The 14,483-nt window shown below is 48.3% G+C and overlaps 2 protein-coding genes across 3 annotated transcripts in view; both read left to right on the forward strand.

Annotated features, from left to right (window-relative positions):
- Positions 1-39: 39 nt before the first annotated feature.
- On the forward strand, positions 40-7,837 carry COMMD6 (COMM domain containing 6). Its single transcript, XM_081326863.1, has 6 exons — positions 40-172; positions 1,593-1,658; positions 1,736-1,812; positions 2,010-2,178; positions 5,643-5,795; positions 7,168-7,837. Exons 1-6 carry the CDS (start codon positions 98-100, stop codon positions 7,216-7,218), a joined length of 591 nt encoding a protein of 196 aa, XP_081182989.1. The 5' UTR covers positions 40-97; the 3' UTR covers positions 7,219-7,837.
- Positions 7,838-13,115: 5,278 nt separating this feature from the next.
- Positions 13,116-14,483, forward strand: part of TBC1D4 (TBC1 domain family member 4) — a 98,094-nt gene continuing 96,726 nt past the window's right edge. For both annotated transcript variants that reach the window (XM_081327217.1, XM_081327218.1), the window contains exon 1: positions 13,116-13,932. In XM_081327217.1, the coding sequence (XP_081183343.1) occupies positions 13,501-13,932 (432 nt within the window). In that variant the 5' untranslated portion in view covers positions 13,116-13,500. The remainder of the gene's footprint in view (positions 13,933-14,483) is intronic.

Here is a 14,483-nt window from a genome sequence, read left to right on the forward strand (position 1 = left end):
TTCCCGCCGTGTCTGTGTGTAGAGGTGGGGGCGGGGAGGCGGGGGGGGGGGAAAGTGCCTCGATCCGGCGGCTTCCCTGCACTGCGCAGCTTCCGCGATGCCGCCCGTAGCGCCGAGGGGAGCCGGGGCTGCCGCGCTGGCCACCCTCCCGCAGGACCTGCTGGCGGAGCTGGTGAGACACCCCCCCCCCCGCTCCCCGTCCTTGCCTCCTCCGCCCGAGAGGGCAGCATCAGCATAGAGCCGGAAGGGACCTTGAAGGTCTTCTAGTCCAGCCTCCTGCTCAAGCAGGAGATCTTATTATTATTATTATTATTGTTATTTATTATTATTATTATTATTATTATTATTATTATTATTATTATTATTATTATTATTATTATTATTATTATTATTATTATTAATAATAATAATAATAATAATGCCTCCTCAAGTAACACCAGCTGCCTGCAATTAGTGCAGGTTCGAGTCCCACCAGGCTCAAGGTTGACTCAGCCTTCCATCCTTCCGAGGTAGGTAAAATGAGGACCCAGATTGTTGGGGGCAATTAAGCTGACTTTGTAATAATGCCGCTTGGGGTGTGTGTGAAAGCCCTAATAAGCAGGCATATACATAGAATGAAGGCTACTGCTAAGCTTGTAAGCCGCCCTGAGTCTTCGGAGAAGGGCGGGATATAAATGGAATTAAAATAAATAAATAAATAAAAATTATTATTATTATTATTATTATTATTATTATTATTATTATTATTATTATTATTATTATTATTATTATTATTATTATTATTATTATTATTATTATTATTATTATTATTATTATTATTATTATTATAGACTTTTACAAAAAAAGATTTTACAATACATATCCCCAAAACCCACCCACCCCAAACCACCCCACTTCCCAGAGCTAAATGTTGTTGTTGTTGTTGTTAGCTGTGAAGTCGTGTCCGACCCATCGCGACCCTATGGACAACATTCCTCCAGGCCTTCCTGTCCTCTACCATCTTCTGGAGTCCATTTAAGCTCACGCCTACTGCTTCAGTGACTCCATCCAGCCACCTCATTCTCTGTCGTCCCCTTCTTCTATTGCCCTCGATCTTTCCCAGCATTAGGCTTTTCTCCAGTGAGTCCTTCCTTCTCATTAGGTGGCCAAAGTATTTGAGTTTTAGCCCAGAGCTAAATACAGGGTTATAGATATAATAAACATATTTTAACTAAAAATTATCCGTAATATAAAATTAACCAAATTCATAATGTGCTTTAACTCCCCTTTAACATAAATACATCCAAAGTAGTAACACTGAAATTAATAACAATATCCCTCTAAAATCTACTCATAAGCTAAATGGAACTTTTTAGTCCCATATTTATTCTGAATATAATCTATCCATCTCCTCCAAACTGAAATATATTCAAGCAGGAGATCTTATACCTATACAGCGGTCTGCCCTCCCTTCCTTCCTTCCTTCTTGGGATCTGGCTGGGAGTGGGGCTGGAGCTTCCTCATGGGACCCCGGGACCCCCACCACCCCAGTCCACGCTGCCTCTTCTTGGGGTCTGCAGAGGGGTGGGTCTCCATCTGCCTTCTTTCCACAGTGCGAGCGAGCCGTGCAGCGGCTGCAATCTAGCAGGGTCGCTTTCGATGCGCCCCAGATGTGCCAGGTAAGCGGGGTGCTTAGGGACGGCTGAGGGGGCGGGCTATCGAAGGACCGGCCCCCACAGCTGCTTTTCTCTCCAAGAGGTGCCATACAGCCGGCGTGGTAATAGCCCCAGCCGACCTGGGCCAGGCGCTCCAGGCCCTCTCCTGGCTCTTTGGGTAAGTTCCCTTTATTCCTTCTCCACCAGCCCGCTAGGCTGTGTGTGGGGGGGGGTCTCCCTGCCCATTACTTTGGGCCATTGGACTCTTTGGGGGGCAAGGCTGGCATCCCCCCAGCCAAAGGAGGTGGAGGGAAGATGGATATAAGTTGCTGAGATTGATATTTAAGAGGACAATTCGTTTTGCTTGCCTTATAGCACAGCAGCAAAAAATAAACTCACCTCCGAAGAATTTTCCACAGAGCTAGGCAAAACGTTCAGCTTTCTGCCGCAACAGTCTGGCCAGGTAATCCAGCAGGTGTGGAATGAGAAAAAGAAATCCTTGGTGGAATTGGAGGATGCAATACCTGTGGCAGCAGCTGGACAGGTAAGGAGTAAAAGGAAATTAAAAGTGCTACATATTAAGATTGGTCTCCTTCCTTGCTCCGGTACAAATATCCCTCGGTTTTACCCTCCAACAACTGCCCTGTCTTCTGCCCAAACTTCCCAGGGACCTTCCATGGTGGAGGGTGAACTATAACCTGTGTCTTTCCAGTCCTGTTCCAACACCACAGGTAGTCCTCGACTTACAATATTCTCTCACTCTGGACGTCCTGGGGAAGCTGAAGGATGAGCATGAGACACTAAATACGTTCCTCCATATTTGCAGTCAGGACATCAGCTGGCGAGAGCTTTACATTTCAGTTGGATTATGTTTTAGTGCACTGGGGTGACGGCCTTGCTTGCTCGGAGAACGCTGGGGTTATCTCTGGAGCGATGGATCCAGGAGAGCCTTCAGAACTGAGCCACTGCCCAGTGGAAGTTTGTAAAAGGAGTCCTCAACTTACAACAGTTCCTTTAGTGACCATTCAAAGTTACAACGGCACTGGGGAAAAAACGACTTAATGACCGTTTTTCACACTGACCACCACTGTCATGTGATCCCCACGGTCATGTGATCAAAATTCAGGCTCTTGTCCACTGACTCGTATTTATGACGGTTGCAGTGTCCCGGGGTCATGGGATCACCTTTTGCGACCTTCTGACAAAATTCAATGGGGAAGCCAGATTCTTTCTTTCTTTCTTTCTTTCTTTCTTTCTTTCTTTCTTTCTTTCTTTCTTTCTTTCTTTCTTTCTTTCTTTCTTTCTTTTTCTTTCTTTCTTTTTCTTTCTTTCTTCTTTCTTTTTCTTTCTTTCTTTCTTCTTTCTCTTTCTTTTTCTTTCTTTCTTTCCTTCTTTCTATCATCTATCTATCTATCTATCTATCTATCTATCTATCTATCTATCTATCTATCTATCTATCTGATGAGTAGCTGCTTCCATGCATGCTCGTGCAGAAAACCAGAATTCAACTGTTTATCCCAAAGATATGACTTTGTAACCATCCTGATTTTTAACCCGTGCGAGTCTCCACCAGGCCTTTGGGGACATGTCCTCAACAAAAGTGCCGGAGGTTCCCTAAAAAGCATTTCAAAGATGGGGAGCAAGAGCTGGTGATGTGTCGCTGAGCCATAATGACTTGCTTACTTTTGACTTATTGTCATAAGTGAAGTAGCTCAGCCCTGGTGACTGGTTAAAGGCTTCATATTATGCACGAGCCTAGATTTGTGGCTCATCCAACAAACCATAGCTAGGGCAATACAGGGTTCTCCTAGCTCTGGGGTTGGCAACCTTGGCTCTTTTATGACTCATGGACTTCAACTCCCAGAATTCCTGAGCTAGCATGGCTCAGCTTGGAAACCTCTCCCTTTTCCCTCAGCATGGCTGGCTTAGGAATTCTGGGAGTTGAAGTCCACGAGTCATAAAAGAGCCAAGGTTGCCTACCCCTGGCCTAAGTTGTGAGTTTAATCTGTGTATCAAGGAAATGTGCCACATGTACAGTTAGTCCTCGACTTAACAACAGTTCATTAAGTGACCATTCAAAGTTACACCAGCATTGGAAAATCAGACTTATGACCATTTTTCACAGTTACAGTCTTTGCAGCATCCTCCTGATCATGTGATCAAAATTCAGATGCTTGGCAACTGGTTCATACTTATGACCGTTGCAACATTCCAGGGTCATGTGATCACCTTTTTGTGACCTTCTGACAAGCGAAGTCAATGGGGAAGCCAGATTCCCTTAACAACATTTTCACTAGCTTAACAACTGCAGTGATTCACTTAACAGCTGTGGCGAGAAAGGTCGTAAAATGGGGCACCTGTCTCACTTAACAACAGAAAATTTGAGCTCAATTGTGATCATAAATCAAGGATTACGCGTAACCACTGACCCTCCTGCCTTCCTTAAGGAAACAGCTCCAGCCAGGCCTAGAGATTTTATTTATTTATTTAATAATATTTCTATACCGCCCTTCTCCCAAAGGACTCAGGGCGGTGAACAGGGCAAGAATAGAAATACAAAATTACAAAAATTAAAAAAGAATTAAATACATGCCCACTAAAAACAATCAATACAATATTAAAACCCCAATAAAACAACAGTAAAAAACCCCACCAATCCCCCATCAGGCCAGGCCGGCTTGTTCGAATAAGAATGTTTTTAGATCGCGGCGAAAGGAGCAAAGATCGGGCGCCATCCGGAGCTCAACCGGTAACTGATTCCATAGCTCCGGGGCGCCCACAGAGAAGGATCTCCCCCTGGGGGCCACCAATCGACATTCTCTGATCGGTGGCACCCTGAGGAGGCCCTCTCTGTGGGAACGCACAGGGCGGAGGGAGGTTGATGCCGGCAGCAGGTGTTCCCTAAGGTACTCCGGACCCCTGCCATGTAGGGCTTTAAACACCATTACTAGTACCTTGAATCTCACCCGGAAGACAACTGGCAACCAATGCAGCTCACGGAGCAGAGGTGTAACATGGGAGTATCAGGACACTCCCAACACAACTCTCGCGGCTGCATTCTGTACCAGTTGGAGCCTCCGGGTGGTCCTCAAGGGCAGCCCCATGTAGAGAGCGTTGCAGTAGTCCAGACGAGAGGTCACAAGCGCGTGAGTGACCGTGCATAAGTCATCCCGGCCTAGATAGGGCCGCAACTGGCGCACCAGGCGAACCTGGGCGAAAGCCCCCCTAGTCACAGCCACTATGTGATCTTCCAAGGTGAGCCGTGAATCTAGGAGGACTCCCAAGTTGCGAGCCCTATCTACGGGGGGTAATAGTTCACCCCCCATAGAGAGAGATGGAATATCCGAATTGACCCGGGATGAAGGTATGCAAAGCCACTCAGTCTTGTCGGGGTTGAGTTGAAGTCTGTTCCTCCCCATCCAGACCCGAACCGCCTCCAGGCAACGGGACATCATGTTGAGGGCATCACTGGGGTGGTTTGGGGTGGTTTGAGGCTTTCACCTAGTCCTGTTTTGGAATCTAGACTTATAATCGCTTTGATTTTTTAAAACTCCATCTCTTCTGAAACTCAGCCATCAGATACTGAAAAGCAGCAGGCCAGCATGGAAAATCTTCTCTTCCTTTCATCCCCAGAACGACAATCCTGTGAAGTAGATTGGTCTGAGAGTATAGGGACCAAGTCCTCGGATAAACTCTCAGGCTGAGGAGGTATTACCACTTTGAGTCAAATGGCTTGAAAAAGCATTGTAGTGGGGGCCAGGTAGAAACAGCATGAATTTTGCTTTTCACGGCTCACCTGAAATATCCTTCAGGATGATTGTTTGACAGATGTCCCCACACAATAAAGGACATCTTTATTGTACTCCTTCCTTCCTTTCTTTCCTTCCTTCCATCCATCTTTTCTCCTTCCTTCCTTCCTTCCATGCTTTCTCCTGCCTGCCTTCCTTCCTTCCCCGAAGATGGTGACTCAACTGCGAATACCCAAAATATTCATTTCTTCTTTTGCAGCTTACTGGTTTTCAGTGGAAGCTGGGAATGGCCATTAGTGCCGACAGCTGCAAATCCTTGAAACTGCCCTGTGTTACGGTGGCGTTCAAAGTTGCCGATGGTTTGGGGAACGTCACCTGCAAAACGTTTGAAATGACAGTCTCTCAGTTTCAGGTTTGTAAACAGCCTTCCTGGTCTTTGCCCCTTTTGAAAAACGTGCCCCGTTGTGTAGTTTTTAAGGCTTTGTAGCAGACACGGCTTCTGTTGGTTGGATTCTACAGCAGCTCACCCACAAAAACAGAAGACAGTGGGCAAAGAGTGTTAAAACCTGGCCTGGTGGTTTGAACGTTTGAAATGGTGCAGATGAAGTGAAGGTTCTGCATTAAACTGAGGATTTCAGAATGAGTTGATATCAACCAATGGGACTCAAATGGTAGTTTTGTCACCTGTGTAGCCTGGGTCCTTTTGCTCCCCCTGGTAGTTTTTCAGCTGCAGTGAAACTTGGATTCTTTCACAAATGCACTTTTTAGTCACAGTTGAATTACATGCAGATTCCTGGTGGCCTAGCATCCAATACCAGGAATAGTTACCAAAATCAGATTTATTCAGTCTGTCCAATATCAAGAGATTGGGGGGAAAAATCACATAAGGTGTCTTAATTGTGCTGTGCGGACATGATATTTTGTGTACACTAGGGATTCACTGGAACGTAGTGTGTGTCTGTCTGTGTGTGTATGGGGTGGTGGTGGTAAACCTTTGTATGCAAATATGCATTTGTTCCCCTTTGCTTTCCGGCTGTTTCACTGGCTGTTGCTAGCATTGAAGCCAGTTGTGTTAGTGTTTACAATGTGGTGCTTTGAGTTAAAGGTGAATGTGCTAATGATAGCAATAGCAATAGCACTAAGACTTATATACTGCTTCACAGTACTTTACAGCCCTCTCTAAGCGGTTTAGAGAGTCGGCCTATTGCCCCCAAACAATCTGGGTCCTCATTTTACTGACCTCAGAAGGATGGAAGGCTGAGTCAACCTTGAGCCGTTCAGGATCGAACTGCTGGCAGTAGGCAGAGTTAGCCTGCAATACTGCATTCCAACCACTGGGAAGGAAGGAAGGAAGGAAGGAAGGAAGGAAGGAAGGAAGGAAGGAAGGAAGGAAGGATGGATGGATAGCAATAGCACTTACACTTATATACGGCTTCACAGTGCTTTACAGCCCTCTCTAAGCAGTTTACAGAGTCAACACACTGCCCCTAACGATCTGGGTCCTCATTTTACCGACCTTGGAAGGAGGGAAGGCTGAGTCAACTTGAGCTGGTGAGATTCAAACTGCCGAACTGCTGGCAGCCATGATGCAGGTATAACTCAGCCCTTGGTTAGCTGAGAGGCATCAGGCTTGAAAAGAAGTGAGGGATGTGTCGGCCATGTGTGCATGTGTGGCAAGCTGTGGAGCACATTGTGTCTGTAGAGTGAGATTTTCAGCGTGAGCACACCAGCCCTTGTTGGTGTTCCCTCAGTGCCTTCTCTTTTGTTTTTTTTCTTCCCTTTAGAATTTCCATAACCAATTCAAGGAAATGGCAAGCGTTCTCGAGACATTTTGAACAAGGGCTCCAGTCTTCCCTTGCCTCCTAAAAGATCGTTCTACAGAATGATTCTCCAGAAAGAGATGTAGGTTTATTCTTCTTCTTTTTTTTTGGCTTCCATCATGGCTTTCTCCAGCTGAAGAGCTGCAAAGTCTCCTGTACTGAGTGAAATTCTACATACGAGTCCTCCTCCTGAAACGGACCTCCCGTTTCACCCCAGAATTTAGGCGGAACCTATCTCAGCCACTCAGAAGAAGACCAGGGAAGTCTAGGAGAAATAAACCCAATAATGTCCTTAGAACTACCCAAGATATGCCTTCCTTTAATGTCTTAGCTCTCTTCATCTCTGCATCTATAACTAGCTTTATTGGGAAAGCAGTGGTACCGTCACCATCTAGGACTCTGCATGGAAAAATCCAATGGATCCGGAAGGCAACCTTCAATTCCTTAATAAAAGGATGGGAAATATGCAAAGCTGTTCTTTGTGTCTCTCTGCTGCTGCTGCTGCCTTCGTTCGGCCAACTTTGGGCTGGGTGTTGCATACCGACCCTTCTTAACCACTGCCTCAGCTTGTCTATCAGGCTAAGTCAATTGATCACATTTTATTGAATAAACCACATTTGTCAGGTTACCTACTACATTAATTCCAAACATGGAAAGCCAGTCTAGAACCTGGGTGATGGTAAGTTCTAGTCCTGCCTTGGACACAAAACCAGTTGGATTACCCTGGGCCAGCCCCTCTCTCAGGAGGGACGGAGGGAAGGAAGGAAGGAAGGAAGGAAGGAAGGAAGGAAGGAAGGAAGGAAGGAAGGAAGGAAGGGCGAACAACTTCTGAAAAACCTTGCCAAGAAATGGCCCAGGCATTTGTCAGGAGATACCACTGATCCACCGGGGAAAAAAGCCATGGGTCTTTACAGCCACCGGTGTATAGCCATGGGTGTAATTTTGAATAATCCCTAACTAAAAAAAAAGAAATTCTTCAGCTCACTGCATCTGTGCTGCCAAGGAAAGGGCTCCATCTATTGATGACTTGCTGTCACCATTGAGTTATTTACACCAAAAGAAAAAAAGAGGGGGGGGAATCTTGCAGAGAGTCTTGTGTTTTTACAAAAGCAGAACCTCTGTTCTTCTCGTGAGTTTTTTCATGAACCATAAATAAATGCCAGCTGAAAACCAAGATTTTGGTCTGCAGAAAGAGCAGGGTGTGTCTGGTGCTGGGAAGTGGGGTGGGGAGGCCGTGGTTCTGAGCTGCTGCAGTAGGCAGGCAGACCCTTCTAGGGTGTGTCTCCCACCCCCCCCCCCACCCTCCAATCCTGGACAAAAAGCAGTCAACGGATGCTTTTTCATGCTTCTCACCGTATGAATGTGCAATTCTCCGGCCTAGCAGTTTCTCCTCGACGGCTTTTCTGGAGGCAGTGAAAGTCAATTGGAGTAAAGCAGAAAAGGACAGCATGACACAAAGGAAGGGCCTTAGGAAGCGAAGCAGGATCTGGATTCTTCCATGGGAGAAAAGCAGCCGCGCCAAGGACTTTGGATTCCACTTGTCAGTCTGTTGAACAAGTAATGATAAATAACAATGAATTTCAGGCGCTGCTTTGGATGCAACTTCTCATTCAAGTTTAAAGGTTTTCCTTTCCGGATAATCTAATCTTTTCTAGAGGTTAAGTAGAAGGCGAGTCCAGAGTTTCCCTCTTTTCAGAGTTATTTCTCCGCACGCTGATACCGAGTGGGATTGAGGTGGCTGGATTTTATCCCCTACTGACTTGGCCTAGCCCACATTTTTTTCTGGTTTAAAGTTGTTTCACACTGCTCGGCCTTAACGCTGAGTCATATAAATGGCTTTGGATATTAGAACACAAAAGTCGGTGCTTATTTATTTAGCCTGACTGAAAAGTTACCCCATTTGTTTCCTTCCTTCCTTCCCCCCTTCTTTCCTCTCTCCTTCCCTCTGCTACCTTCTTTCCTCCCTCCCTTCCCTTCCTTCCACCTTCCCTCCCTGTCCCCCTCCTACCACCTGTCCTTTCTCCTTTCCCTTCCTCCCTCTCTCCCTCGTTCCCTCTCCTTTCTTCCTTCCTCCCTCCCTTCTACTCCTGCTTCCTTCCTTCCTCTCTCCCTCCCTCTCTGCTACCTTCCTTCCTTCCACCTTCCCTCCCTGTCCCCTTCCTTCCACCTTTCTCTTTCCCCTTCCTCCCTCTCCCTCGTTCCCTCTCCTTTCTTCCTTCCTCCCTCCCTTCTACTCTTCCTCCCTTCCTCTCTCCCTCCCTCTCTCCCTTCCTTCTTTCCTCCCTCCCTCCCCTTCCTTCCACCTTCCCTCCTTGTCCCCCTACCACCTGTCCTTTCTCCTTTCCCTTCCTCCCTCTCCCTCGTTCCCTCTCCTTCCTTCCTCCCTCCCTTCTACTCCTCCTCCCTTCCTTCCTCTCTCCCTCCCTCCCTCCCTCCCTCTCTCCCTCTCTCCCTTCTTTCCTCCCTCCCTCCCCTTCCTTCCACCTTCCCTCCTTGTCCCCCTACCACCTGTCCTTTCTCCTTTCCCTTCCTCCCTCTCCCTCGTTCCCTCTTTCTTCCTCCCTCCCTCCCTTCTACTCCTCCTTCCTTCCTTCCTCTCTCCCTCCCTCTCTGCTACCTTCCTTCCTTCTTTCTTCCCTCCCTCCCTTCCACCTTCCCTCTCTGTCCCCTTCCTTCCACCTTTCCTTTCTCTTTCCCCTTCCTCCCTCTCTCCTTCCCTCTTTCTTCCTCCCTCCCTACTATCCCTTCCTCCCTCCCTCCCTCCCTCTGCTACCTTCCTTCCTTCTTTCCTCCCTCTCCTTCCTTCCACCTTCCCTCCCTCCCTCCCTTTTCTTCCTTTCTTCCCTCCCTCCCTACTACCCCTTCCTTCCTCCCTCCCTCCCTCTCTGCTACCTTCCTTCCTTCTTTCCTCCCTCCCTCTCCTTCCTTCCACCTTTCCTCCCTTCATCTCCTTCCTTTCTTCCCTCCCTCCCTCCCTCCAATAGTTATCAAAGCTGAGAAGTGTGGCCTGAGGACAAAGGCCTAATTCTCCCACCGCCCATTCTCGGTGGCATCCTGAGCTATTGTGGTAAGGGAGCATTCCTTGTCTAAAGTCAGCAGTTTCAGGGATGCAACACCCACCCTTAAGAGCCATGGCTCTGCAGCTTCCAACCGCCCCCCCCACCTCAAAAAAAGGGACCAAACTTTTACATTTAAGATTAGAAATTAACGATTTTTTTTAAAAAAGATTGTGTTGCGTGGCCATCAATGAAGCTGTTAGGAACACACTCCTAACACATCAATTACGAAAGAATTTAATCGTCAGCACAGACAGTAAACCTATCAACTGTAATGGTATCCGAGAAACAAGAGGCAATAAAACACATCAAACTTGGGGAAAGCCTTATAGATGGCATTTAGATCCTAAAAAGTTAGCATGTATGTATCCAAATCAACCACCTAAGTGTTGGAGATGTGGTAATGAAGAGGCAACTTATCATCATATATGGTGGACATGTAAAAATGTTAAAGCTTTTTGGATAAAAATATGGTGGATTTTTCAGAAAGTTTTTAAGAAAAAAATAAGATTTACCCCGCAGTTATTTTTATTAGGGATTATTCCGGATTGTACTGTTATAGAAACTAAATTAATGTTACATTTAATAACGGCAGCCAGATTGTTGGTGGCGCAATATTGGAAGAAAGAAGATTTACCTACAGTAGAACAATGGATACTTAAAGTAATGGACGCAGCTGAAATGGCGAAAGTTTCAGCATATTTGAAAGATCAGTCACAAGAAAAATATATTTTGGAATGGAAAAGATGGATTGATTATATTCAAAACAAATACGGGACTAGAAAGTTTCAAATAGCATATGAATAATTTTTAATAACTATAGAAGTGTTGTTATAATTATTTTAGTTTTGTTATAAGGGAGTTAAAGGGTGGGAGGTTTGTTAATGTTGTAATAGATATTTAGCATATGTTTGCTTAAGATTGCTATATGTAATACCCTGTATTCTGCTTTGGGAAGTGAGGGGGGGGAAGGGGGGAGGGTTGGTGGGAGGGTTGTTTTTTCCATTAAAACTTTGTAAAACTTTTCAATAAAAAAAAAACAAACTTGGGGAAAGCCACAGGCTCAGATGGCCCCGGTAGCTCAGTAATGTCAAAGCCCTGTTTCTGAACTTCAGCAACGTTTAAAGACCTGTGGACTTCAACTCCCAGAATTCCTCGGGATGCTGGCTGAGGAACGTCGGGAGTTGAAGTCCACAGATCTTAATAGTTGCCGAGGTCGAGAAACAACCATAAAGAATTGGAAGAGGGGATTGTCCCAGCCGCCGACAACGGTAGAAGCAAAGGGGATGCTGCTCCAACGGTGCTGGGAAGAGGAACCATGCTTGATTTGCAAAGAAAAGGCATTTTATCTCGGAAACAACCCCCCCCCCGCCGCCAACGCCCGGTGCATGCAGGTGTCTGGCGCGAAGAGCACGCCAAGGTGTGTGCACGGCCTGCTCCCGACGTCTCTGCAAGAGAACCAGGTGTTTGGCCGCTGCTGCACCTTCGCCAACAAGGCGAAGCTCCCCGAGAGTGCACAGCTGCTGTTTCCCAAGCAAAGGCGCGAGCTGTGAGTTGCCAGCAAGCCCGGGCATGTATCCTCCGCTGTGAGAGACGCAACTCGGGCGAGTCCCGGTTGTGTTGCAGCCCGGAGCAGCTGGTCCCGCTCGAGGGCGGTCTAAAAAGCATTTACAAAGCGTGCCTGGCCCCGCTAATCGGTTTATTTGCATTTTGTTAAAGCCGCCCAAACGAATAGCAGAGATACCTAGGGCTCTGCATTTACGAAAGCCCGAGAGAAGAGGTGCTGCGCCTTTCGCCCCCCCCCCCGAGAGATGTGGGGTGGTGGCCTCCAAACCTCCCACTCGGGGGCTCCTGCTCCTTCCTCCCTAGCCCCCGAGGGTAGGACAAGAAGCACTAGGTGGAAACTAATCCAGGAGAGAAGCAACCTAGAACTAAGGAGAAACTTCCTGACAAGTGAGAACAATTAATTACTCAGTTTGAACAGCTTGCCTGCAGAAGTGGTGAGTGCTCCAACACTGGAAGTTTTTAAGAAGAGACTGGACAACGAACTGAATGTGAAACTGCACTTTGCAGCAAGGTCTGTTGTGAAGTGAGATTGGGCAACCTGCCTGAGCAGAGGACTAGACCAGAAGACCTCCAAGATCCCTTACAGCTATTCTATTCTATTCTATTCTATTCTATTCTATTCTATTCTATTCTATTCTATTCTATTCTATTCTATTCTATTCTATTCTATTCTATTCTATTCTATTCTATTCTATTCTATTTCATTCCATTCCATATTGTCTATTCTATTCTATTCTATTCTATTCCATTCCATATTGTCTATTCTATTCTATTCCATTCCATATTGTCTATTCTATTCTATTCTATTTCATTTCATTCCATATTGTCTATTCTATTCTATTCCATTCCATTCCATATTGTCTATTCTATTCTATTCTATTCCATTCCATATTGTCTATTCTATTCTATTCTATTCTATTCTATTCTATTCTATTCTATTCTATTCTATTCTATTCTATTCTATTCTATTCTATTCTATTCTATTCTATTCTCTCTTCCGTATTGTCTATTCTATTCTATTCTATTCTATTCTATTCTATTCTATTCTATTCTATTCTATTCTATTCTATTCTATTCTATTCTGTTCCATTTTCGGGGACAAGTCTGACTCAGCTCAAAAACCCTTCGAGGCTTTTCAAATCTTGGACTTCCTGGCGGCTGATCTGCCAGGACGCGTCTGCGGAGCTGGGAAGCCTCCCCCCTCCCGCGCCCAGCGCCGAGGTCTCCTCCTAATTGGCCCGCCAGCTTCACCCGGGGTGGAAACGGGCGCACCGTCAGAACTGGAGCACCAGCATTAGCAGCGGCAGCGGCGGCGGCGGCAAGCAGAGGGGCAGGAAGGGAGGCGGCGCAGGCCCCGCGGCCCCTTTCCAACGCCAGCGCTTGGCTACCTTCCCGGCTGGGCAGGGCCAAGAAGCCGGCCACCCTCGGCGGGCGGGAGCCCCAGCAACCTCGCGGAGGGCTCTCGGGACACGCCGGGAGGGGGGCTCCAGACCCCGCACGCCCGAAAGCGGGGGAGGCGAGGGCGGCGCGCCCCGAGGCGGCTCCGCGGACCCGTGCCTGCCTCCCGCTCCGGTCGGCGGCGGCGGCCGCGTGGCTGGGCGAGCAAGAAGGGGCGGCGGGCAACCGCGGAGGCGCTGCGGAGAGGAGGAGCCCGTGGCGGGAGCCAGCGAGCCCGATGGAGCCGGCGCCCTTCCCGCACCCGCTGGCCCCCGAGGCCGGTCCCGGGCCGGCCCGGCCGGCCGGCGAGAAGCGTTTCCGACTCTGGTACGTGGGCTGTTCGAGCCTGGACCGGCGAGCCACGCTGCCCATGTTGCCCTGGCTGATGGCCGAGGTGCGGAGGCGCAGCCAGAAGCCCGAGCCGGGCGCGTCCCCGGCGCGGGAGGTGCTGCTCCTCCTGGGCGCGCCCACCCTGCGCTGCGTGCCCTCCTCGCCCGGCGGCGCCCCCGGCTCGGCCGTCTTCATCTTCGAGCACAAGGCGCAGCACATCTCCCGCTTCGTCCACAACAGCCAGGACCTCACCTACTTCGCCTACCTGATCAAGGCGCAGCCCGACGACCCCGACTCGCCTGTCGCCTGCCACGTCTTCCGGGCCACCGACCCCAACCAGGCAAGAGTGTGTGTGTGTGCGGGTGGGATGGGGTGGGGTGGGGAAATGGTGGGTGGCTTCTCGGCCAGGAGCAGAAGCGGGGCACCTTGAGGTCCTCCAGCACCACCTCCCCGCCCACGCTTTCCAGATGGGGGTTGTGGCCTTCTGAGCCTTTTTCATCTTTCCCAATTGGTTTCCCCCCCCCCCCAGCACACCACCACCACCACCACCACCCTTGCGGAGGGGGTGGGGGGAAACTGGGGAGGGGGAGGAGGTTGGGAGGAAGAGAGAAGCCACTTGCCAGTTGTCCTGGCTGCTGTGGACCAGACCACCACTCTCCAGTTGTTGTTGTTGTTAGTTGCGAAGTCGTGTCCGACCCATCGCGACCCTATGGACAATGTTCCTCCAGGCCTTCCTGTCCTCTACCATCTTCTGGAGTCCATTGAAGCTCACGCCTACTGCTCCAGTTGTAGGTGGGGTGAAAAGACTTGAACCTGGGCTGCTAATCAGAGATGGGGGTGGGCTTACAAGGCAGGATGACCTGGATGCCCAGTTTTAGAAAAAAAACGAAG

Source organism: Vipera berus (assembly GCF_964194415.1).
Source record: "Vipera berus genome assembly, chromosome: 4".
Taxonomy (NCBI): Eukaryota; Metazoa; Chordata; class Lepidosauria; order Squamata; family Viperidae; genus Vipera; species Vipera berus.

Excerpts from the sequence above, each read along its gene's own strand:
- COMMD6 (XM_081326863.1), top strand. The coding sequence starts at position 98 with ATGCCGCCCGTAGCGCCGAGGGGAGCCGGGGCTGCCGCGCTGGCCACC. Across the intron at positions 1,813-2,009 it reads GCCCTCTCCTGGCTCTTTGG|CACAGCAGCAAAAAATAAAC; the intron begins GTAAGTTCCCTT and ends CTTGCCTTATAG. Across the intron at positions 5,796-7,167 it reads TGACAGTCTCTCAGTTTCAG|AATTTCCATAACCAATTCAA; the intron begins GTTTGTAAACAG and ends TCTTCCCTTTAG.